Source organism: Drosophila arizonae, chromosome X (assembly GCF_054131065.1).
Source record: "Drosophila arizonae isolate 15081-1271.41 chromosome X, UAZ_ARI_1.0, whole genome shotgun sequence".
Lineage (NCBI taxonomy): Eukaryota > Metazoa > Arthropoda > Insecta > Diptera > Drosophilidae > Drosophila > Drosophila arizonae.
This window is the reverse complement of record NC_142927.1, coordinates 22,595,007-22,619,399: the sequence shown is the minus strand read 5'-3', so window position 1 is coordinate 22,619,399 and position 24,393 is coordinate 22,595,007. Positions and strand designations below refer to the sequence as shown.

The window sequence follows — 24,393 nt, the reverse complement described above, 5'->3', positions numbered from 1 at the left end:
CCGATGTAGGTCATCCCAAAAAATGAAATGATGACCTGATAAGATATGGTGTACATACATATGTGTATAAAGTTAGTCTTGGTCAGAATCTATTCTTCTAGTCCATTCTCTAGAATCACCAAACTAGAGACGATGTTTACGGCGCAGCTCCAGTTGCAAAAAATCAAGTTAAATATTTTGTTAGTACATTTTGTGAAGATCCCATTACAGATGTACAGCTAGTGGTGCAGGTAAATATTTGTTCGAAACATTCCTATGTACATATGTATGTATGTATGTATGTATGTATGTATGTAATATCTGTACATACAAAACCAATATGCGAAAAAGCCGCAAAAATTAAAGGAAATTAACTAAGGCACGACAGCGGGCTAGCGGACCAGCAGCGGCCACTGTGTGGCACCATCAGCAGCTAATCAGTCGGCTAAGTGCGACAGTGGCGACGCTGACGCCGACGACGACGCAAACGGCGGGCAATGATTGCGGTCGCGGCGAATAAGTTGTTGTAATTGCAACGCAGTGGCAACGCCGACGAAGCGAAAAGAGCAGACGCAACAGTGTTGATAGCTTTTAACTTGGGCTAGTGTTGAGCTAAGTTTATGGCTATTTCTTTTCAGTTGACAGCGATTTTTTAAATTGACTAAGGCCATGCATAAGACAATACTATAATGTGCGGAATTTGTTAAATTTGTTACTGTTATTAACATAATTGAATTTTTTTTTAATTTGCGCACTATTTAATTATATTTTGAGTAACAGGCAACCATGTTTATTTAAATGACTACAAAGTGCATAGTTATTTGTCACAACTATTTATAATAATATTGAAGTTGCCTAAGCTATCATAATATATATATTATTCTCTCATTTGCTGACTGCTGGCTTGAAAACGGCCAAAGCAATCAGAGCTGTTAGTTGACTTCGGAGATTGGCGCAGTCGCAATCGAATTGGAGGAGTCGTCGTCGCCGTTGCCGTTGTTGCCGTTTCCATCTCCATCGCCATCGCATTCGCTGTCGCCTTCGCCGTCGCCGAAGCCGTTGTCAGTTAGTTTGCTTTGAACTCTCGTACGTGAAAGTCGTCTCTGCGCTCGCAGCTCAGAGAAAAAAGCTTTGCCCAAACAATTTTGAAAGCGCAGGCGTGCAACGGTTTTTTCCTCTTTCTAAACACGATTTGTTTTTGTTATCGTTTGATGGTGTTTTTTTTCTTCTCGTGTATTAATGTTGTGGAAAGCATATGAATTTTGTGCATATTTTAAAGAGTTGTTTCGCGTTCCATATCGGTTTTAATTTTTTTTTTATTTTTTTTATTTTTTATTTGTTGTGTGTTTTGTTTATTTTGTTTTCCTCTCGCAATTTTATGATCTGTGCAATTTTGCTGAAAACTACTGAAAATATGCAGCAACATTAATAACAACAGCCGAGACAACAAAAGTCAACAACAGCAATTACGAGTGCTTGGCGTACCAGCCCATTACGACCAGAGGAAGTGGTAAGCAAATATGCATTGCATTTATGTTTTTTTTATTTATTATTTCGTGTGTTGCCTTCTATTCATAAGAAAATAATAATAATGAATAATAGCGAAAGAGCGAAAAGACCAAATCTGGCTGATAATCTGACTTGCTGCCTATCCCAGCTGACATACATGCAAATGCAGATACAGATGCAGATGCAGATGCAGATACAGATGCAGATGCAGATACAGATGCAGATAAATTTGCACAGATACAAACAAGCTAGACATAACCTCATTAAAGTTGTCGCCGTTGTTGTCCTCATTTTATCCGGCTGCCACTGAGCCCAACTTCATCATGGAGTTGCTGCCACAGTCGACGTCGACGTCGCAGTCGGAGCCGTCTTCGATTATTGAGCCGTTTGACTTTTTCTCAACAGCGACGAACCTGTTACCAAAGTAGCAAAAAAAAAAAGAGTATAAAAGAAAACAGAAATAAATATAAATATATATTTATATATATGCTATATATATATTGTACATATACATATATAATAAAAATAAAAATAAAATATAAAGAAAAAAAGCCATCTCGCTGCCTCTGGCTGCCTCTAGAAATCTGTATGCGAGACAATCTTAAAGCTCTTTTTCTGTCGATACACTTCAATTAGATCAGGGTAGCAAAACATGTTCATTCAGGCTTTGCGGGTTTACGCATGAATGGACCAGTTCAGCTGTCAGCTGTAGCTGAACTTCGCATACTTTAAGCTCAAATACAATAAACCTAATCAGTTTATGGCCAATACCCATATCTATGGTCTTGCCTTATGAGAGAGCTGAAGAATTAGGAACATAGATTCCATCAGCTAAATTCGTAAATGATCCTTAAGCAAAACTTGTTAATTTTATAAAATATTTATATTAAATTCTTTTCGTTTTATGCAACTTAAATACATATGTATATCCATATGAATTTCTCTCCATTTTATATAATTTTAATGTATCTATATCCATTCCCCCCTATTTACATATCTCAAAAATATCTGTATATAAATTTCTCTCTCTTTTATCCATATGATTTCTCTATATTTTACATTTATAAATATGTTTATATTAATTTCTCTCTATTTTAAGTTTTGTATATAAATATATTACGCGATTAATATAGATTTCAGACATTTACAGTTACATCTGAAGAGCATGCCCAATTCGTTCTTATTCATCTTTGCTTCGTTTTGATTTTACTTAACTTTTTGATTGTTGTATTTGTTATTCCTGTTGTTGTTGTTGTTGTTGCCATGAACTTGCTTTTTGGCCAAAAGCCTGGGTTGGCCAAAAAGGCAAAAAAAAAAAGTAAGAAAAAAAAAACAGTTTAGCACTCGCGGCACGCCGTGTTTCGGAGCAATTTTCGTTTGGATTCGCCCGCCTCGATTCGTTGCCGCTTGCGACTGAGTACTCAGACCTACCTTGCCGTGACTCCCCCCACCTGCCTACCCCACCCCTTTGCTATACGCACGGCTAACCCCCAGAGAACATGAAAATTATTACATTACCGTTCCGCATCATCATAATTGGCGCGCTTGAAATCTACTTTTGCCACAGCTTCAATTTGCCACACGTTTTGTTTTGCCCACCTGCCCCTTCCGCACGCCCCCTCTGCGGCTCCATGCCCGTTTCTAATCGACGTCAGCGTCATCATCCAAAAGGAATTGAAAGTGCGCGCGCATGCGCAATTAAGGCCAAGTGCGCAAAAAAAAAAAAAAAAAAAAAAAAAAAAAAACAAAACTCAACTAAATAAAATAAAATAATATAAAATAAAAGCAAGAAATTGAGACCCAAAAAAAAGCAACAACAGCAAAACAACACACAAATTGTATAAAAGTCAACAGAAAACAACAACAACAACAAAGACAACAAAAGCTTCCAGCTCGAAGGCTGAAGTGGAGCGAGTGCCGCAAAAATTCACTTTTTATATTTTGGGGGCACACAGAACGCGACTCCAGCGCAGCCTCGTTATGAGCAACAACATGTCTAGAGCTACACACACACACAAACACACACACACACACATGCACAGAGATAGGTGTGTTGATGGTGAAAATCAACATACAGGTTATACAGATTTATGATCACTTTCTGATACTGTTCGCTGAGTGCGTCCGTTCATCAGGCGCCCCAACTGCCCCACCACATCCCCCATCCCTGCATCGCCCCCCCTACCATCTCGTCTATCGATGTTCGCACAAATGTAGGTGAGTCCACTTCTACCTGCACATTGTACCTGTACATGGCTGAAAACACATTAGCGCAAGAAGATGTGCGCGCCCGGCCAGCCGCAGATCGAGGTCATCCAAGCTGGCCAGCCGAGCTAGCCAAGCTAGCCGAGCTAGCCGAGCCAAAAAGATCTTGGTGAAAAGGCAATTTGAATGTCACGGCGATTATTATACATTATTTCGAGTTTGGCATTTATTATAAATTATTTGTCATTTCATCCAGCAAATGGCAAAGCTATAGATTACCAGGGTTTTATGTTTTTTTTTTTTTTATTTCTCGCATTTGTCTATTCGAAAATCTGAAAGTACGAAATTTAAGCTACGAATGAATTGCTCAATTCATAGTTAATGTATTTTCCCATTAGATTATATATGAAAGATAGGAATGTGTCTATATATAGTTGTACTTATGTAAGCATAACAGTCAGTAGGGGGCGTGGCAGATGCCATATGTGCGTCTATCCTTCTGGAAATTTGGTAAGCCACAAAAGTCAATCACTTGAAGTTAAATTATATTTAGCTTTTTTACTTGATTTTCATTGCTAATCCCATAAACATAAGATCGATAATAATCGATAGTTTTTTGTTTTTTAAGCTTAACATGGAGATTGAACATTGACCATTTACGCTCTTTTGGATACGTGATATTTGAAGATCTCGCATTTTTAGATATCCTCCCTTATCTCCCTCTATCCCTAAATATGCATAATCCTCTATCCCTAAATATAAGTCAACTCGTTGTTTTACTGCCGTCCCCAATTTAACAGCTGAAACATTTGGGAAGTCGAATTCGACATCCTAAGATATTTTGTTAGTATGATTTCAGAATGTCCCACATGTCTTGTTTCTGGCTCTAGATATAGTGACGATTTCTTGAGCTTGAGTTCACAGCTTAATTTGCTCCATTCAGTTTCAGTATTCTCTTGCAGCTTTATTTCCAACTTTATTTAGAGTCAAGATTGATTTCTTAGCAGCAGCACAAGCCTCCAGCTGTAGTTTCAGCTCCTGTTTCAGTTTGATTTCCAGTTACAGCTCCAGCTTAAACCCTAGTTTGAGCCGCAGCTTTATCTAGCTGCAACATAAGCTTTAATTTTCAGCTGCAGTTCCAGCTCCAGCGGCAACTCTAGTTCCAGTTCCAGCTCTAGTTGCAGCTTTATTTCAATTAAAGATATCAGGTATTGATGGTTCCGCTTTCAGTGATGCTTTCAGCTACAGTTTAAGTTTCAGCTCTATTTACAGCTTCAGCTTCAACTCCAGGTGATAGCCAGATCCAGCTATAGCTATAGCTTCAGCTTCAATTACTGGGCTTAGCTCCTATTCCGCCTTTAGCTGCACTTCCAGTTCCAGTTCCAGCTCTAGCTCCAGCTCCAGCTGCAGTTGCAGATTCATTTCAATTAAAGATTCGATGTTTTCAGCTCCAGTTCAAGCTCCAGCACTTACAGCAGCTTCGCTCCAGATTTATCTAGCTTCATCTTCAACTTCTCCAAGTTTCAGCTCCATTTCCAGTTTCAGCTTCAACTTCAGCTGATAGCTAGATCCAGCTATAGCTCCAGCTTCAGTTGCTGGGCTTACTTTCAGCTCTCATTTCCCCTTAAGCTCCATTTCCAGTTCCAATTCCAGTTCTAGTCTCAGCTTCAGTTGCAGCTTAATTTCAATTAAAGAGTAATAGTTCCGTTTTCTTTGATGTTTTTAGCTCCAGTTCAAGTTCCAGCACTTACATCAGCTCTGCTCCAGATCTTAGCCCTAAATCTAGCTTCGTCTTCAACTCTAGCTATAGCTCTAGCTCCAGCACCCATTTCGCCTTTGCTCCAGTTCCAGATTCAGTTCTAGCTCCAGTTCCAGTTCCAGATTCAGTTCCAGCTCCAGTTCCAGCTTCAATTGCAGCTTCGTTTCAATTAAAGATAACAGCAATTGATGGTTCCGCATCCACTGATACTTTCAGCTCCACTTTAAGCTCCAGCTCTTACATCAGCTCCACTCCAGTTCTTAGCTCTATTTGCAGTTTCGGCTTCAACTACAGCTGATGACTTTTAGATTCAGCTATAGCTCTAGGTCCAGCTTCAGTTGCTGGGCTTAGCTCCAGCTCCCATTCCGCCTTCAGCTCCACTTGCAGTTCCAGCTCCAGCTCCACTTCCAGCTATATTTCCAGGCATTTCATCCCATAATTTCAGCAGTCGCTTGCAATAATTGTAAATTGCATAGAGCGCGCATTGGTCACGGTTCGATGGCTCCTTGGCACTGCCGCTGGCTCCAGCTTGGCTGGAGTTGAGACTTCCTTGCCAGTGCTTCCCATGCCAAGAGCAACATCAACAACAACAACAACAGCTTTATATACATTTTGTTGGCTGGCAACAAATTGAATGCTTTTGCGGCTTAAATGTCGCTTGGCACACAGAACAAAGAGCGCTGAATGTTCGTCAGCATCAGCCGAAAAACTCTCACGGCGAAGGCAGCAACAGGGCAAAAGACGTCTTCTGGCCATACCCTGTACGCGCTGCAAATGGGCTGTGATGAATGTCTGGCAAAGTGAATGAGCTGCAGAGCCAAACTGCTGCAGTTCATCGCTATCAACCTGAATTGCTCGCTATTTACAGGGTATTTTGTGTCCGGAGCACTTGTTGCTCTTCTTTTCTGCTTCTTCTGCATCTTCGTGTTGTTTTATATAATATTTTGCTGCTGATGTGGGCATAAACTTGGCTCTTAGCCTGACTTAATGCAAACAAACGCCAGCAGCAGCAGCAGCAGCAGCAGCAATAAAAATAATAATAAGCCTTGGGCCACACAGCAGCAGCAGCAGCAGCAGCAGCAGCAGCAGCGCATCAGCCGCTGGAAAGTGAACGGGAATTGGATGGGAAATGGGAATATCTATGTGTCCGTGTGTGTGTGTGTGTGTGTTGGCGTGTGTGTAAGTCACAATGGCAACATCTATGAGCATTGGCCAAGCATATTTCCGATTGTTTATTTATTCTTTGGCAAAGACAACGGGCAATGTCTATATGCGCCGCGCGATTTCGGGCGAATGCGACGCGCCAGATAAACAAAACTGAGCGTGACTAATGGCTGACCAAGCCCCAAGAGCAAGACGACGACGGCAGCAGCAACAGCAGGCAACAGCAGGCAGCAGCAGGCAGCAGCAGAGGCAGCAACAACGTGGGAAAGCTAGCACTCGCCCACGTTATAAAGTAGTCTCTGATCTTTGGCTAGGATTTGTTTGCAGCTGGCGATTGGCAGCGTGGCAAAGGGGCAGCGGGGCAGCGGGGCAATGGGCAATGGCCAGTGAAAGCGTTTGTTGCATGTGCCACGGCTGCCTGCTCCGCATTCGTAATTGTTGCTCTTGTGCCGATTCAAGCGTTGGTCATTTAATTGCCCCACAGTCGCCGTCAGCCCGGATATTGAGCTGATATTATTACCCCCATACATCTATCTCGCTCACGGTGTGTGTCTCTCTCTGTCTCCCTTGCTCGCTCGCTCTGTCGGCCTTTCGCATCTGTTAATTGGTCATGCAATTGACCGAAACTGGATTTGCATATGCCTGGCAACTGTCATATAGCTGTCATTGCCATCATCATTAGCAGCAGCAACAACAGAAGCAACTACAACAACAACAACAACAACAACAACAACAACAACGACTACTACACTAATACAGGCCATGCCAACTTCCTGCGCTGTTAGACATTCGCACAGAGCTGGCCCGTACCAAAATCAGTCAAAAGCATAAATTTCAACTCATTTGCTGCGATCTGCTGTCACGGGCAAGAATTTGGGCTCATTACGCCAACGCGTTGGCGACAATTTAAGGTCAATAGTTTTCCACAATAGTATTGCAGCAAAGAAAAAACGACATATGTATAAAAAGAGTTTATATATATATATAAATAAATGTATATCTATTTGTATTATAAATAAAACCCATTGAGGCATTAAACTGGCCTACATGCCTACGTGCCTTGCACTATATATAGGCATTCTATTGTGCTTCACATAGACAGCTATACCCTGTACTCATCGCGATGAGTTTTCGTGTAGGTATCGAGGAAGCAAGTTATCGATAGCGCATTATCGATAAGCATGTATTGATAAACATAAAATAATAAATGTTTATATCTATAGTATAGTTCACATTTTCAACAATATCGAACATGCTATTGTTATCGATAGCGATATATAGTATATCGATTTGTTGTGGTTGCATGCAGTCAGTTTATATTGATCTAGTTGATGGGTCAGTACCACTAAAACCGGCTCAAAGCCATGTAGAAACTATAAGCTATACAAAATGCGCTTTGAAAATATATCGATAAGTGTATCTTTTATAGAAATATCGATATATCAAGTAAAATATTGATTATTTTTAATTTGTATATAATTTTAGCCATAAAATCGTCATATAAACACTTTACCGTAATTTACTATGCTGTTATCGATAATTGATAACGATTGACATGTTATTTAGATTATGATATGCCGTAAAATGCATAGAGAAACCCATATTTGCCTTCTTTAGATAAAAAATCGGTGGCTTTATAGGCAACTCATCTTGGTTGTGCTTATACAGGGTATCTGCTAGTTGTGCTGATGCCACTGCCAAATGCTCACTTGTTATACGTTTTTGCCAAACTTCAACATTTTCGGTGATTGTTGCCCGCATCAATTTGGGCCACTTGATTGTTTCGGGCTTTGCCCATATGGAAATAAAAGCAAACAAAAGCTATTGCCAACAGTTATGCATAGATAGTTAGATAGACCCAAGTTGGGGCTCCAGCTGGCCAGTGGGTGTACTTGTAGTGCTTCGAAAGCACAGAGCACCGAGCACAGAGCAGACAACACTCAGAGTAGACAACAATGAAACAAAAGCAGCAACAGTTGAACGGCATTTGGCTATAACCATTCAATGAAGCCCTGTTATGTTGGCCAGCTTCATGAGCTGCTGCATAATCATATCCATTCAAATGTAGTACTACTTCCAATTCTAAATGCTCCGCAAGCTGAGAGTGAATCATTAAAAAAGATAATTAATCTAAGAGAAATAGGAAGGAAATACGTTACAAATTATCATAGACAGTTGTCTAAGACTCTGACTTCAATGTCATTTTGAATATTACAAGAAACTGGATTGGTTCTTAACACAGATTATGTTGTATTATTTAAAAATATATATAATTAAGTTTTATGCCAGAGCTAGTCAATAATAATATATCTTTTTTTGAAGATATTTTCTCTGAATACATCTGAAAAACCGCTGGCTATTGGATCTATTTTCCAATAGAACTTCTATATAAAAATATTTATATCATATATATTTTTATTATCTAAGTACTTAAAATAATGTAAATATTGATAAAATTAAAAAAAAAAATAGAAAATCTATATTTTAACTGAAAAAAATAATTATGAAAAATCTTTATATACTAACTTATATAGAGATTAAAAAAAAATATATATAATATTTGATAATATTAATAATTCAGATAAAAGAATATTGATAGATATTTCTATATTTTCACTGGAATAAGAACAAAGAATAGATTAAAAGTTAGTTTCAAATTAAAAAGATAGAAATATAGAACGAAAATAGATATCTTTAAGCTACACGGATACAAATTCCAGCTGATTGGATCTATAATCCTTTATATTAAAACACTAATTCTTCCAGAGCAGCATATCTCGAGTAGCACGGAGTCAAGTCCGGCAAAGTTAGGGTATATCATATTCAATCAATTTCGGTTAGCTAGACACAGAGCTTTGATATATTGCGGAAGCATTTAAACAATGTTGCTCGTTCGTTTTCTGTTCTTTGTGCGCACGCTGAGATCAGCTAAACTAATTGAACGCATTAAAAGTGATATTAAACGGTAATTTTAACGATTAGCTGCAGCAGGTAAAAGGTCGCTGATGATGACATTGACTGACATTCGCCCAGTTTCCAGTTTCCAGCTCCCAATTGGAAATGTCAATGTCTGGCTGGCTGGCCCACTCCCATTCGAAAGATCGAACCCAGAGTCGGGCCCCAACTGCCCCCGCCGCAGCGCTGAGCCAGCATTAGACAGCGCCAAGGTCATTGCTGCCGTGATGATGTTGGGCCACTTGCGGCTGTCACTGGAACTGGTCGCACAGCCGTGGCCGTTGCTGTCCACACCCATCACAGACATGTGCATGTATGTGTGCAAGTATGTGTGTGTTAGCTGCTTTTCACCATGGCTTTATTTATGCCCATACATTAATGTCAATCGGCTGGGCGGTCTCGAATTCCGCTTACAGCTGGAGGAATGTGGCAAGTGGCGCAACGACTGCATTTAAGCTCATAAGCCTCAATTGATGTGTGTGGCAGATGAACTTGCCAAATGCCGTGGCCAGCAGGGCAACGGGGCAATGGGACAATGGGACTGGGGGCAGGTGGTCAGGGAGTCAGGGGGTAGGGTTGCTCATGTGGCAACGAGATGCATACAAAATGAATATATGTATGTATATAAATAAATTAGGTAAGCTGCTGCCACCGTTAATGTCAACATTAACGTAATCATAAGCGTATCATTGTGACGTCACACACACACACAGAGACGGAAACTTCTTTGTTGACCTTTTGCAATCATCGATTGATGCAAAACGAAAGTCAAATTTTGTTAACGGATTTCCAAATCGAAACAAAAACGAAACGAAACCGAAACCTGAAATTGAAATGCATTTTGATTGCGTCTAAATGAAAAAGAAAATCAAAGAAGAAAAAAAAAATGTAAAAACTAGAGAGCGATAAATAAATAATATAAAAGAAAAGTTTAGCTAAAGTTGATCTTGTTGTTGTTGCTGTTGTTGCTGCTGTTATTTCATTAATTGTGGTTTCTGCTTTCGTCACGCTTACACAATGCTAGCTACGTATATACCCTATACCTATTTAATTGGGCGAGTAGTGGCTAGTATTTTGGATGAATGCAAATCAAAGAGATGGACATAGATAGATAGGTTAATAGATAGATCGATAGATAGATAGATAGATAGATAGATAGATAGATAGATAGATAGATAGAAAGATAGATAGATAGATAGATGGATAGATGGATAAATAAAAGGATAGATATGTAGATATATATATGGATAGAAAGATAGATATATAGATATATAGATAGATAGATGGATAGATAGATAGATAGATAGATAGATAGATAGATAGATAGATAGATAGATAGATAGATAGATAGATAAATAAATAGATAGATATGTAGATAGATATATGGATAGAAAGATGGATAGATAGATAGATAGATAGATAGATAGATAGATAGATAGATAGATAGATAGATAGATAGATAGATAGATAGATAGATAGATAGATAGATAGATAGATAGATAGATAGATGGATAAATAAATAGATAGATATGTAGATAGATATATGGATATAAAGATGGATAGATAGATAGATAGATAGATAGATGGATAGATAAATAGATAGATAGATAGATATGTAGATAGATATATGGATAGAAAGATGGATAGATAGATAGATAGATAGATAGATAGATAGATAGATAGATAGATAGATAGATAGATGGATAGATAAATAGATAGATAGGTATTTAGATATATAGATAAATCTGGATATCTATATCTATATATAGAAAGGTCTGGATATTTAGAGACAAGTATTTCAGCACAGTTCGCGATTTCCAAGAAAAATAATTTTAATATCTAGTTTTCCCATGGCAGCTTTTTTTCACATAACCACAAACAAAATATGATTTGATTGTTCCTTCAAAGTTAAATTTACATATCTTCTCAACGTAAATTGTTTCTAGCTTACACAAAAAAGTTGTTTAAGTTGAATTCCCTCAATATATTATTAATACTCTGTTTAATGTCATTAATAGCTTGTTAATTACATTATAAACACAATAATTGTTAGATCTTATATGGATCACCTGAGCCCAAATAATCAGATAAGAGCTGAGCCATAATATCTAAGGAGATTTATTGTGTCCTTGCCAAATCGATATATATCGATAACATTACATTGAGCTCTACACGGGCTTTCATCTAGTTTACAGCTAACTTTTGAGCTATTTATAGCTACTTTAAACGAGATTCGACTATGCATACCCGAGCTGTGAGTTTAAGTAGTATCTGCTCGCGGATCTCTCGAAAGTAAATCGAATTTGTTTTAATTGGTAATTACAAAAAAAAAAAAATTATCTTTAATTATTTTTTTTATTTACTTTCAAAACATATATGTATGTATATATAAACTATAGGTAGTTTAATTGTATTTTATGGTGCGTTTATTATGCAAGCAACAACAACAACAACAATAATAATAACAATAACAAGAACACAACATTTGCAAACTCCAATTCGAAATCGCTGAATTCAATTAAAAATTCACAATCAACAATAAATAACAAACTCTAGCGCTTGGCGGCATTTGCTTTGGCTTGGACTTTGAGATATCAATGCAAAAAAAAAGTAAAAAATAAATAAATAAATGAGTAAAAAATCTAAAAAAAAAAAATGAAATGAACAGCGCACGGCAGCGCAGCGCACAGTGGTGCAAGTATAGGAGAAAACAAATGCTTAAGAAAACAGATTATTTAATTTAATATTATTATTATTATGTGAAAGAATTTTACAAAAGGAAAGCTGAAAGCTTAGAAATATCTAAACTATTAAACACTTTTGGAAATTTTATAAGTATTTCAAGGCGAGCGTCGATATAAAATTAGTTGTAAAAGGATTTCCTAAAGTCTTTAAGGTGTTTTTTTACACACCTAACCTCAAATTTCTAAAAATCTGAATCGCCAAATACTCAATAAGACAAATCTGTCAGTTGAGACTTAGGAAATACCTTATAGGCATACAAACGAAACTTAATACATATATATAGAAATTGGAGAATGTTTACAAAACTATTCACATACCTTTTAATATCTATAAATGCCGAAAGAAATTAAAACACTCTATATACAAACTACTGAAGCTGAAATATACATAGAAATAGAATTATTTATATTGGAATTCATTATTGTATAAAACTTTTTAAATATAATTTCATATTACTAAATGTTAAGTAGATAAATAATAAAATAAACAACCATGTACCAATTTAAAACAGCCTCTAGCTCTTTTTTTATGGGCTTGAATTACAAATATGGAGACTGTATCAAGCTGACACCACATCACCCAAACATTTTCAGCACTGCCCTTAAATCGAACCACAAACATATAATTATTTCTGTATTTCCTGTAAATCATATAGCCTTTGTCAAGTGCACTCAAGCCGGAGGCGGTTCAAGCTGTCACAGCTAAAGGAAACATTTTAAACATTTTAGTTACCACCCTGAAACCGAAACGAACTTTTTTTTGCTACGATTTCTGTTTATGTATTTGATATAACTTTAATTTAAACATTTCCAGCATTTCATAAACTTTTTGAATCAATTTCAATTTTAGTTCAATTACAAATGACATTTGTCACACTGTGCGAATGCACGAAAAACGCAAATCAAACGAAGCTAGTTTAGTACTCAGTGTGCATAAAGCTGCGACTGCGACGACGACGACGGCGGCTGTGAGCGTGGGAAAAAGCGATGGGGCAGCTGGCTTGGGGCCAGCTCTCCGCTGCCTTGTCCTCTGCCGCTGCCCGTCCTCTGACCACCGACGATGACATGGTCAGTCGACAGCAACTGCGACTGTGACTGTGACTGTGACTAACTTAGCCCGTTTCAGTTCCAATGGCCAACGCATTTACTAATGCGCCGCCTGACGGGCAATTGGCGCCGGCTATAGCCGACTGCGCTATACCCTGTTGCTGAAGGCATAGAACAAATGCAAAGATTCAATTCTACTGATAGAGTTTCTAGTCTGAAATTCTTCTAAATGAAGCTGAAAAGCAATTAAATATGAAATATTATCAATAGATGAAATGCTATATATATGGGCCATCTTTTATATGAGATCTATATTTGTTTCCATTGGGTTTCAGATTCAAACTCTTGCATAAGATTTATAGCTTTAAGTTATGTTCTAGTTAGAAAATAAACAATGTGAATATATATGATCTATTATATCACATATGATATATTACATTATGCGATTCTATAGGAGATCTTTGAGATATTTGCATTTGAAATCCTCAACAATTGAAACTAGTTCGAATTCTTTGCCAAAGCAAAGCCAAAAATATTATACAAATTCTCAAGCTCTTTTATGATCTTTCTTATAGCTTGAATGACTCTAAAACTGTAGGCGCAACGCACAGTCGCTTCTCAACTGTGCAACTTCCATTCTCTTGTCGTATTAGCCATATTTGGTTCGATACGAAAATGAGGTCACACCTGAGAAGCTAATGCAGCTGCTCACACCCATTGTGGGCGTGGCACACACCCATCCAGCCAATATGCCCATTTCGCACACTATCTAACCACGACTTCAACGAGTCCGTGGTTTTAGGGTCAAAACACCTTTTCGATATCGAATGCAAATGCGAATTTCTGATTGAATGGGAGCCGAGCGATGCGGATCTGAGGCGCGCTGCTTATGATTTCTTATTCTATTTGAATGCTGGTCCGACAGACTTATGCGACTTTCATTGATGGAAACTTTCAAAACGAATACAACAACAAGAACAACAATAAAAACAGCTAAACAGCTAAAAATCAAGCCAACGGAGAACGAGCCGGCGGGCAAAATTTTGCGAACAGGTTTTTCATATTTTTGTTGTTGTTGTGTTTTTAATTTTGTTTTTGTTTCTGCTTTGGTTTTTTTTTTTCTTTTTACATTTATTTTTCACATATTTTTTCTTCCTCTTGCTGGGCCAGATACGCAGCTACATTTTGCAGATACTTCAATTCGTTGGCATCGCCATTAAACTAACAGTTAGCTGCTAATGTGTGTGAGCGACTGCAAGTGTGTGTGTGTCTTGGTGTGTGTTGGTGTATGTTTGTTTGTGTATTTCACAAACCATCAGCAGAAGTACATAAATTACATTGGCAGTTTGACGACGCCGACGTTGACGCCGACGCCGACGCCGCAGCCGACGTCATCGTCGTTGGCGTTGATTGTTGTTGAAGTTGTCGCCTGATCGGGCGCTTTGTTGCCGGCATTGTTTGAGCCGGGCCTACAAAAGTCTTCTCAGATTTTTATTGGCCCGCTCGGCGGCGTTCAGCCTTACGTGTCCACAATGGAGAACGGTCCGGTTTAGTGCGTTTTAGCGAGCACATAACAAAATAGCAAATGCGAAAATAATAAAATAGAAAAAAAAACATAAACAAAAAAAAAAAAAACATATCGACAAGACAAGAAAATGGTAGAAACACATCTTGTGAAATATTCATGTCTCTCGCACTCGCACTCGCAGTCGCAGTCGCACAGCCCCCGTCGACTATCTAGAAATTGCAAAAGTTGCAATGCAATTAACTACGGCGCAGTTAAAGACGACGTGGAAAGCATTCCGAGAGCCGCAATCGACACGTATTTCCATTGAATTCAATCGAACCGCTACTCAGCGGACGAGCCTCAATGGAGTTTGTTATCCAACTGCACACACACACACACACACATTGATGAAGCGCGCGCTTTACTTGACGAGCTGTCATACTCGCTCGTGGGCGTGCAGCGTAGAGTATATTGGTTTGATAAGTGTCTATGCCTTCCAGAGTGTTCTTATCCAATTGAGCTTAACGAATGAAGCGCTCAGGCTGCAGAGAGTAGAGTATATAAGCTTTGAGCACCGCCAATTGGCAATAAATAGTCGTATATAGAGGTGTGATCCGTAATGTAGTATAATGTAGTAGTAGTAGACTTGTTCATTCTTCAATAGATAACGTTATCCGACTTCATTCATATTCGTGCGAATAAAAGAATATTAGCTTTATCTTATGAGCCGCCATACTTACTTTCATGTTTGATCACGTTCGTGCAGACCTTAGTATAATAATAGAATCGTGAACGCGTATTACACAGTCGTCTATGCCCGATTGTAGTGCTTGCTCTTAGGCAACACTAGGCTGGGCACTGCCTACATTTTAACAAATTATTCTACAATATTTTGTGTAGGTCTTTTTTCATTCATATTGGTTCCTACAGTCGCGTTTCGACCTGCCCTGAAATCTGTTTCTCACAGAAGCCCTACGGGCTGGGCTTCTCTTGACCTAGTGCAGAGGCAGTCGAAGCTCGCACAGCCATTGAGCAAATTGAGGAAATACCTACTTAATGCAGGGCTGTACTTATTTCTATATATGCACTAATGGGCGGACCAACAGAAATATGATCAAACGATGTCAAGTCAAGTCAAGAAAAGTTCATCTACGTGAAACGCAATCAATGCTCGATATATCGAAAGATAACTGGACTGCTATCTAAATAGATTGGCAAAACAGGTGAGAGAGGGAGAGAAAGAGAGAGAGAGAGAGAGAGAGAAGAAGAAAGACAGAACAGGAAATATGGAGATATAAACTATATATGGACATCATCATCATCAGCTTCATGATCATAACTGAATACGGGTGCGACTGTCATCTTTTTATATAGTTGACACAATTTCACTCATAATTAAGCAGAGCTTGAGATACATTAGATATTGCTTTAATATTCCCTCAGCCAGTGGAAAGGGAATGTAGAAATAGAACAAAAAGAGAGGGTAGAAAACAGAGATAGAGAGAGAGATACAGATACAGATACAGATACAGATACAGATACAGATACAGATACAGATACAGATACAGATACAGATACAGATACAGATACAGATACAGATACAGATACAGATACAGATACAGATACAGATACAGATACAGATACAGATACAGATACAGATACAGATACAGATACAGATACAGATACAGATACAGATACAGATACAGATACAGATACAGATACAGATACAGATACAGATACAGATACAGATACAGATACAGATACAGATACAGATACAGATACAGATACAGATACAGATACAGATACACATACAGATACACAGATACAGCTACTCAGCTATATTCAAAGCTTTTCATAGTTAATAAATATTTGAATGCTTATTGTTAATTTCCAATCGTCGGTTCCATAACTAATTGATTGGCTCAGACCGTTACATAAAAGCCACAACTTGAATCTGGCTAAAATCATAAATCACAAGAAAAAAGAAGAACCAATAGATTCTTCGAGATGTGCGTGGAAGCGCTAAGGCAAAGCCAGCTGGAAATTAATATAATAAGCAGCGATGGGAAGCCGTTAGCAGGAATTCTTTGCTGTTGGCCAACTGTGTGGATTGGCATTAAGTAAACTTAAGGCCATAACAGAACCTGCCCTAACTGACACAGATTTGTGTTCCATTGTGTACTGCTAGCCTACTTGAAGGGTATTATGAGTATTGTGATAGAACTGAACAGCTTTTATCATCTATGGAATACATAATACATATTATTATATATTCATATAAACTACATATATACAGTTCTTATTGGATCATCGAAAATTTGCAAATTCTAGTTTGTTGTATTCCAGATGATTTTCTCTCCTCATTTATGCATCGTCAATGTTTTACGTATTACATTATATAACTGGATACATATATAGTAACTACAAGTTCTTGGGTTTCTAGATTGAAGATGCTATAACGTGGATAACAAATTATAGAACTGATAATTATCTACATAATAAAATAAAATATTTCTATTAAAGAAAAGCCTTCTATATAAGGCAAATGTGAGGGTATTTAATATTCGTTGACTGTTGCACACACCCTACTAACCTTGGTTGAAATTCTAAATGCTTTTATGGCCGCAAGGTAGCACGGCCTGTCGGTCTGTCGGTCTGTCGGTCTGTCGGCCTGCCAGCACCTGTTGCCAAATCTTGTCGCATGGCAAAACTTGTTGTGAGCCAAGGTGGCGACACTGGACGCTGGAAAGCGGCCAAAAGGAGACCACAGCGTGGACACTGGAACGATGAAGTTGCGTTGGCAATGCCAGAGAGAGAGAGAAATAGTGGGCGCTATAGTTTCTTAGTTGTAGGAATATATGGGTCGACGGGTCTTGGGAACAAAACGTAAACGAGAAAGTGCGTATGTCTAGCACAGAACGAGCTGTAGAAGTATGTATGTGTGTGTGTGTGTGTCCAAGTGTGTGGCACTGGACAATAAAAATGCATATTTCAAAAGCGGTATACGCCGTTAGCAGCAGCAACCTGAATGCATCGTGGAAGCCGAAGCAGGAGCAGAGCTCGGTGCGAGCTGCCTCGGGCTGAGGATCATGCTAGAAGCTTGTAGACCACACACGCACACAACCACACACGGAATACAGCGCAGCTAAGCAATAAATCAGGCTAAAGAGTATATACATATACCATCATACGAAATATATTTATTTGATGGGATTGTTCGATCTAAAGATACCCGCAGGAATAGATAGCTTCATATAACCTTTGCTATACTCAGCGTTGTATTGATGTTGTCAGCAGATGATTGTATATTATTGTATCACATATTGACTAGTTATATATATTCACATTCCAAAAAAAAAATTCTATAGACCTTAAGTATTTATATGATCGAGCTGCAGGCTCCGTGCTTGATTCTTAAGTTCTCAATTTTAATCTCTAATAAATAAATAAATATAAATAAGATATAAAGCTGCGTAGAAAATTTTGGCATTCCAGGTCCGCAGATCCAAAAAATATCATTTGATGATTGCCGTTTGATAGTTTTTATGTAATTTCATCTAGGTGGCAGAAGTTATCGATTGTTTGAAACCAGCTTGATCTGCTAACATCTAAAGGTTCTGAGATCGATGCGCACATACCTATATGTATAACCGAACGAACCGTAGTTTGGTCACCAAATGAAATGTAGAAGATCATTCTTTTGCATAGATAAATAATAAAAGATAAAAAGATACGTAATAGATAAAACATTAAACGATATTTTAATATAAATAATTGTGCTTGTAATCATGAGAATCGCAAAGAAAGGCAATAGCTTAAATATATTTAGGTTAAATTTTGCTTGGCAGCAGAAATTCTACTTGATCTTCGATCTTCTTTGGCTTAAATATGTACATTTTTTAGATTTTAATCAATTTGAAATATTAAAAAAATATTTAAAAAAATAAATAAATTGATTTTGTATTAGTTTAAACATCACACTAACAACCAGCGTTTAATTTTTTTCGATACCCCCAATAGTTTAGATTTTATCGATCAGCAAACTTTTTTTGAGGTGCTGGTTGAAATAAGCTGTGAACCACTGTATGTACATATATCTATATATGTATGTATAGATATATATGTATGGATTTCTGTGGATATTCTTATATAATTATACAATATATATTTAATACTATTCATAGCATAGTGACATAATATCGACATTAAAAATGTTTGTTTCTCTTCTCTCCTCTACAACTCTGTTAAAAGTACAGAGAACCGCCTTATACATAGAAGCGTTGTAAATGGGAGTAATCAATAGTTAGATTTAATCAAAAATGTTCTCAAAAGAATTCTGCTTCTCTGGATAACATTTGGGTCAACATATTCATACCATTTTTCTCTGACTGTCTATTCAATCTTGAGATTGAAGAATTAATAATATAATATAAATAATATAAAAGAAAAAAATTTTAGTAACTGAAATTGAATTGCTGAGTTAATTTCTATGATTTTTCTGATACATTTCTTATAGATAAACACTTCAATTGTCTCACCTAGGATATTCCTTATGTATAGATACATAGTTTACAATATCAGGTCTCTGAAACTCTGGAAAATCTCCTGCTGCAGCTCGATCTATTAAAATATTAACTTGAGGCTTATAATTCGAGAGATGAATGTTCCATGCGCTTAGGTTATCTTTAGACTATCTATTTCGTATATTTAGAGTCGAATCTGGTTATAGCATCTTCCGGGTCTTCCCTTAAGTGTCGTTATAGCCGGATTTCACTGTATTTATTTATATATGCAACTATATTTGTTTATACAAGATATTATAAAGATTTTCACATGCTTATCCTTACATGTTTGCAGCAGCTGCCCGCTTCAGGATGTCTGGGGCGACGCACATGGCGCTGCCGGCGCATGCCGTCGGCGCCGGCTCGGCTGGGTCCGCTTTGAACCTGCCCAGCCTGGGCAAGCGCGGACACAAGCGATCCGTCTCGCTGGAGACGAATGCGCCGCTGGCGCTGCGCAGCACGCCGAGCCTGAGCAGCATGGGCCAGACGACGCTGGGGTCGCCGTTGCCGCTGCTGCAGCTGCCGCAGCACGGGACGCTGCACACGGGCACACTGAAGTCGCGGCAGGAGCAGCGGCGCCTCAGCCAGAAGTTCAGCAGCCACAGCAACCTGGACGACGAGACGCTGAGTGGGTCGCAGATGCGCAGCAAGTTCCAGAACATCCGGCAAATGTTCGAGCTGAGCCGCAGCTGTGTGGCCAGCGCCGGGGAGCTGGGCGACGGCAAGGCCGCGGAGGATGCGCTGCAGTCGCTGCCCGCGATGCTGGGCCAACAGACGCCAACAACGTTGCGCCGCACCACGCCCATTACAGCCGGAAGTCGTCTGGCCATTACCGAGCATCAGTCACAGTCGCAGTCGCAGTCGCAGTCGCAGCCGCAGCCGCAGCCGCAGTCCCAGCTGTCGGGCGAGGCCAAAGAACAGGTGAGGCATTTGGCATTGATGTGGCACTGGGTGCGCCCTGGGGCTGGGTCGCAGCTCTTATTGATCGATGTTGCTTATGTTGCCTTTCGCTCCAGCCAAACGGTGCCGGCAACTTTCTGCGTCCGATTGCCTTCAAGCCGATACCATTCGAGCCGGACTATCGCATTGCTGCCCAACAGCAGCAACATGAGCAACAGCAACAACAACAGCAGCAACAGCAGCAGCAGCAACAGCAACAACAGCAACAACAACAACAGCAACTACAGGGATCCGCCCAGCAGCAGTCGGTAGCGGGCGAGCGGTACGGCTATGGCTCGACACCCTCCCTGGCACCGCTCCCATCCACGGCAGCCACCCAGCACAAGTTCGGAAGTAAGTGAACCAGCTCTAGCGCATGTCTATAGTTTCTCTAACTGCTGCCACTCTCGCCAGGCACAACAGATCTGCGTCATTTGGCGGCGCGCCGACGCGGCCATCGAGTGGTGCAGCGCAGCAGCAATGAGGATGGACTCGGCCTTGGCCTGGGCCTGGGTCTGAGCCTGGGCCTCGAGTGCCTGTCTGGGCTCGACAGGCCAGACGGCGGTAGCAGGTGCGTAATCCCTAGAGGACGCCACGCCCCCTCAGCCGATTAACCAATTCGTTTTACAGCAAGGGCAACGCCTTGACTGGTGGCAGTGACCTGACGCCCTCGCCCTCGGACTCGGGCATCTCGGAGCTGGAGGTGGCGCTCAAGGATCGCGACTCGGAGCTGTCGTATCTGCGGCAGGCAATGGAACAGAATGAGAAAGTAATTTTCAAAGTCCAAAAGGTTAAATAGCAAACTGGTCACCCCATCAGTCTGACTAATCCTCTCGTCTCGTCTCGGCCCGTCTCGTTTCTATTCTCAATTAGGACAAGGAGGTCTACTGGGAGCACGAGACACAGCGCCTGAAGCTCTTCTATGAGAGCCAGCAGCGCGAGTATCATCTGAAGTTCAAGAAAATGGAGCAGCTCCTCGCCCTGCAGCAGTTCCAGCTGAAGCAGCACAACTTGCGCCAGTCGGAGCAGCTCCAGAAACTGCAGCAACAGCTCGACCTGACGCGCACCAGCAACAAGTGCCTCAAGAACTCCGAGCAGCAGCTGCAGTGCTCCGCCCAGGAGCTCAACCAGCAGCTGAACGAGGCCCACCAGACGATATCGGCGCTGCGCGTCCAGCTGGAAGACAGCGAGTGGAAGGTGTGCGAGCGCAACGGCGAAATAGCTTTACTCAAGACGCAGCTGAAGGAGGCGCATGTAAGTCGAGATGGGAATGGAGCATCCCACTCTTGTTGGAATGCAAAGCAGAAGCTGGAAAGGATTAGGGTCAGGGAATGAAGGAAAAGGCGACGTTCAAAGTCTGTGTATTCATGACAGGAGAAAAGGATGATGAGATCTTACTAAGTAGAGTATATGAAGGTGTTGATTACGAGAGAACTGTGGAATGGATGGACGGACGGATAGCCTGATACAGACAGAGGGACGGATGAATGATAGAATGGACGGACGGATGGATAATAGAACGAACTGATGGACAGACGGACAAACAGGCGAACGGGCGAATGGACGGATGGACTGTCAAACGGACGGACAGATAGTCGGATGGAAATTTCGGCGGACGGACGGCAGACGGACGGGCGGATGGATAGACGGATGAACAGACGGACAGACAGATGGAAGGATGGATGAATGGATAGACAGACGGACAGACAGACGGTAGGATGGAACTATCAACAAAGAGACAAACGAATGAAGGACAGAATAGACGAACGGGAGGATGATAGTACGGGCTGATGGTCAGTCGGACGATACGACGAACGGATGGACTAACAGACGGGCGGACGAATAGAAGGATGCACGGGTGGACAGATATCAGGACAGACTAATGGGGAAACAGACTAGCGGAAGGACAGATGGTAGGACTTACGAATGAACAGGTGGATATACAGGTAGATAGGCGGAAGAAAGGACCAGCTTGCCCTGGTCCTGGACGAACATAGTTACATAGGCTCAATTATTAACCCTGATCGAGGATATATGTATATGTATATGTATATGTATATACGTATATCTACCACACCTTCTTCTCTTTATTATTAAGTATTTAAATAATTTGTACTGACTTCCCATTAAATTTGGATTCGTAGTATAATAAGAATTGAGCTGCGTGCACAAAACGAACCTCAAGACGGGGAGCTACCGCAACCCATAGGCACAGCTACCAATTTAAAATGGCTTTGAGCTGAGGCCTAAATAACTGTCTGAGCTCAATTAAGAAGTAGCCAAATTATGACACTTTCAAAAAAAGCTCAAAACTCAATCAAGTTTTGGTTAGGTCAGTCAGGGGGGGAGGGGGGGGGCAATGGAAGTCCGAGAGAAACACTTGAGTCTAGGTCAAAGAAACGATTAGCTTGGGGAACAGGTTTTGCCAACTCAATGGAGCTGTAGCTAATAATTAGTATTAAATTATGTTAATGCTAGAATCAATGAGCCGTAATAACTACTTCTTGAAAGACGGAAAGAGTCGAAGCTAAGCGGATATTTGATAAGTTTTGTTAATCATTTACTATTCATTTACTATTCTTCTATTACTTTACTTCTCAGCTTGAAATCAATATGAAGGATCACACAATTCTCAGCCTTAGACACAGCAACAACAACAACAGCAATAACAATAATAATAACAACAACAACAACAACTGTCAGACAACCACATGCCAAAGTCAACCAAAGCAGCAGGCGAAGGAAGCTCAACAGCTAAAGGATCCGGAGCAGGAGCAACAGCTGCAGCAGCTGAACAAGATCATTGCCCTGAAGGATCAGGTGATTGGGGCGCTCACCAACGAGCTGGCCAAGCTGCGCAAGGAGCTCTCCGACCTGGCCATTGCGCACGAGTATGGCGAGGAGCCGTGCGGCCGCTACACGCGCCTCAAGCAGCAGCTGGACAACCTGAACGAGATCTGCCAGAAGACGCACAAGTATACGAGGCAGGCGGCGGCCGGGCCCATGCAGCTGGACGCCATCATGGAGCGACTGCAGCTGGACCAGGGCCAGCCGGCGCAGCTGGCGCTGGACACGCTGATCGAGGAGTCGACCACCTATGCCGAGGACATAGCCAAGCTGCGTCAGAAACTCGACGATTTCCGCATCAATCTCGAGCTGGAGAAGCGTCAATGGTGCGCCGAGAAGGACAAGGTGCTCGGCTACCAGAAGCAGCTGCAGGCCCACTACATTCACATGTACCAGAAGCTGCGCTGCCTGGACAATGCGGCCACAAATGCAGCAGCCCCATCAGCAGCAGCAGCAACAGCAACGCCCCCTCCGCCTCCCGCGGCGGCCGCACCAGCCGCCGAGGTGAGCAACCAGGTCTAATGACATTTTCAACTGCTGCTGTCGCTCGGTGCTGAGCCCAAACACTGCTGATAAAATGAGCTCATTTGTTTTGTCATTTCCAGTGGCAATTAGTTACGACAATACCTAAACAGATGCTTCCGAACGATTAGCATTCCAGACGTGACTCGTCCACAAAGTTGGCTCCGTTTCCAGCTTGAGTCAGCAATATCGTTTAACTACAACTTCTACTATCTATAATTATATATATATCTATATATATATACATATATCTTGCCTGTCTACATGAATGGCTACATTTATGCTAGGTCTAGACAGGTTCTCCATATAATATCCAACATCAAGAATTTAATATTGAAAATATTTTGAAACAATCTAACTAGCATCAATGTAGTAAAGGTCCCTAAAATGCTAAGGCAGCGATATTTTAAATATTTAATTACAATTATTTTTTGGTAGATTTTTAAGAAATATACAATATTATGATCTAAATAAATAGAGATATATATTTACACATCTATTTATGAACGTCTTTTTTTTTTTAATTGGTTAAAGGACTGCTCTAACTGAAAAATGGAATTTATAAAGGAATATTCCATATATTCTATAAACATTTTCTTGTGCTTCCAATATTCTAAGGCATATATGAAATATAGTATGTACAGTAGAATCCCG

The 24,393-nt window shown here is 40.3% G+C and overlaps 1 protein-coding gene across 6 annotated transcripts; it reads left to right on the top strand.

Moving 5' to 3' along the window:
• Positions 1-94: 94 nt before the first annotated feature.
• LOC108619466 (uncharacterized) lies at positions 95-24,239 on the top strand. Of its 6 annotated transcripts, XM_018016059.2 has the most exons (8): positions 95-230; positions 1,400-1,489; positions 19,727-20,352; positions 20,448-20,724; positions 20,785-20,941; positions 21,001-21,160; positions 21,244-21,624; positions 22,972-24,239. In XM_018016059.2, the coding sequence occupies exons 3-8, from the start codon at positions 19,744-19,746 to the stop codon at positions 23,737-23,739; spliced, it is 2,352 nt and encodes a 783-aa protein (XP_017871548.1). In that variant the 5' UTR covers positions 95-230; positions 1,400-1,489; positions 19,727-19,743; the 3' UTR covers positions 23,740-24,239. The 6 variants fall into 6 exon arrangements, with proteins under 6 accessions (XP_017871548.1, XP_017871549.1, XP_089330293.1 ...); XM_018016060.2 differs by lacking the exon at positions 95-230 and having other exon boundaries at positions 978-1,489; positions 19,730-20,352; XM_089474167.1 differs by lacking the exon at positions 95-230 and having other exon boundaries at positions 979-1,489.
• The last annotated feature ends 154 nt before the right edge of the window (positions 24,240-24,393 follow it).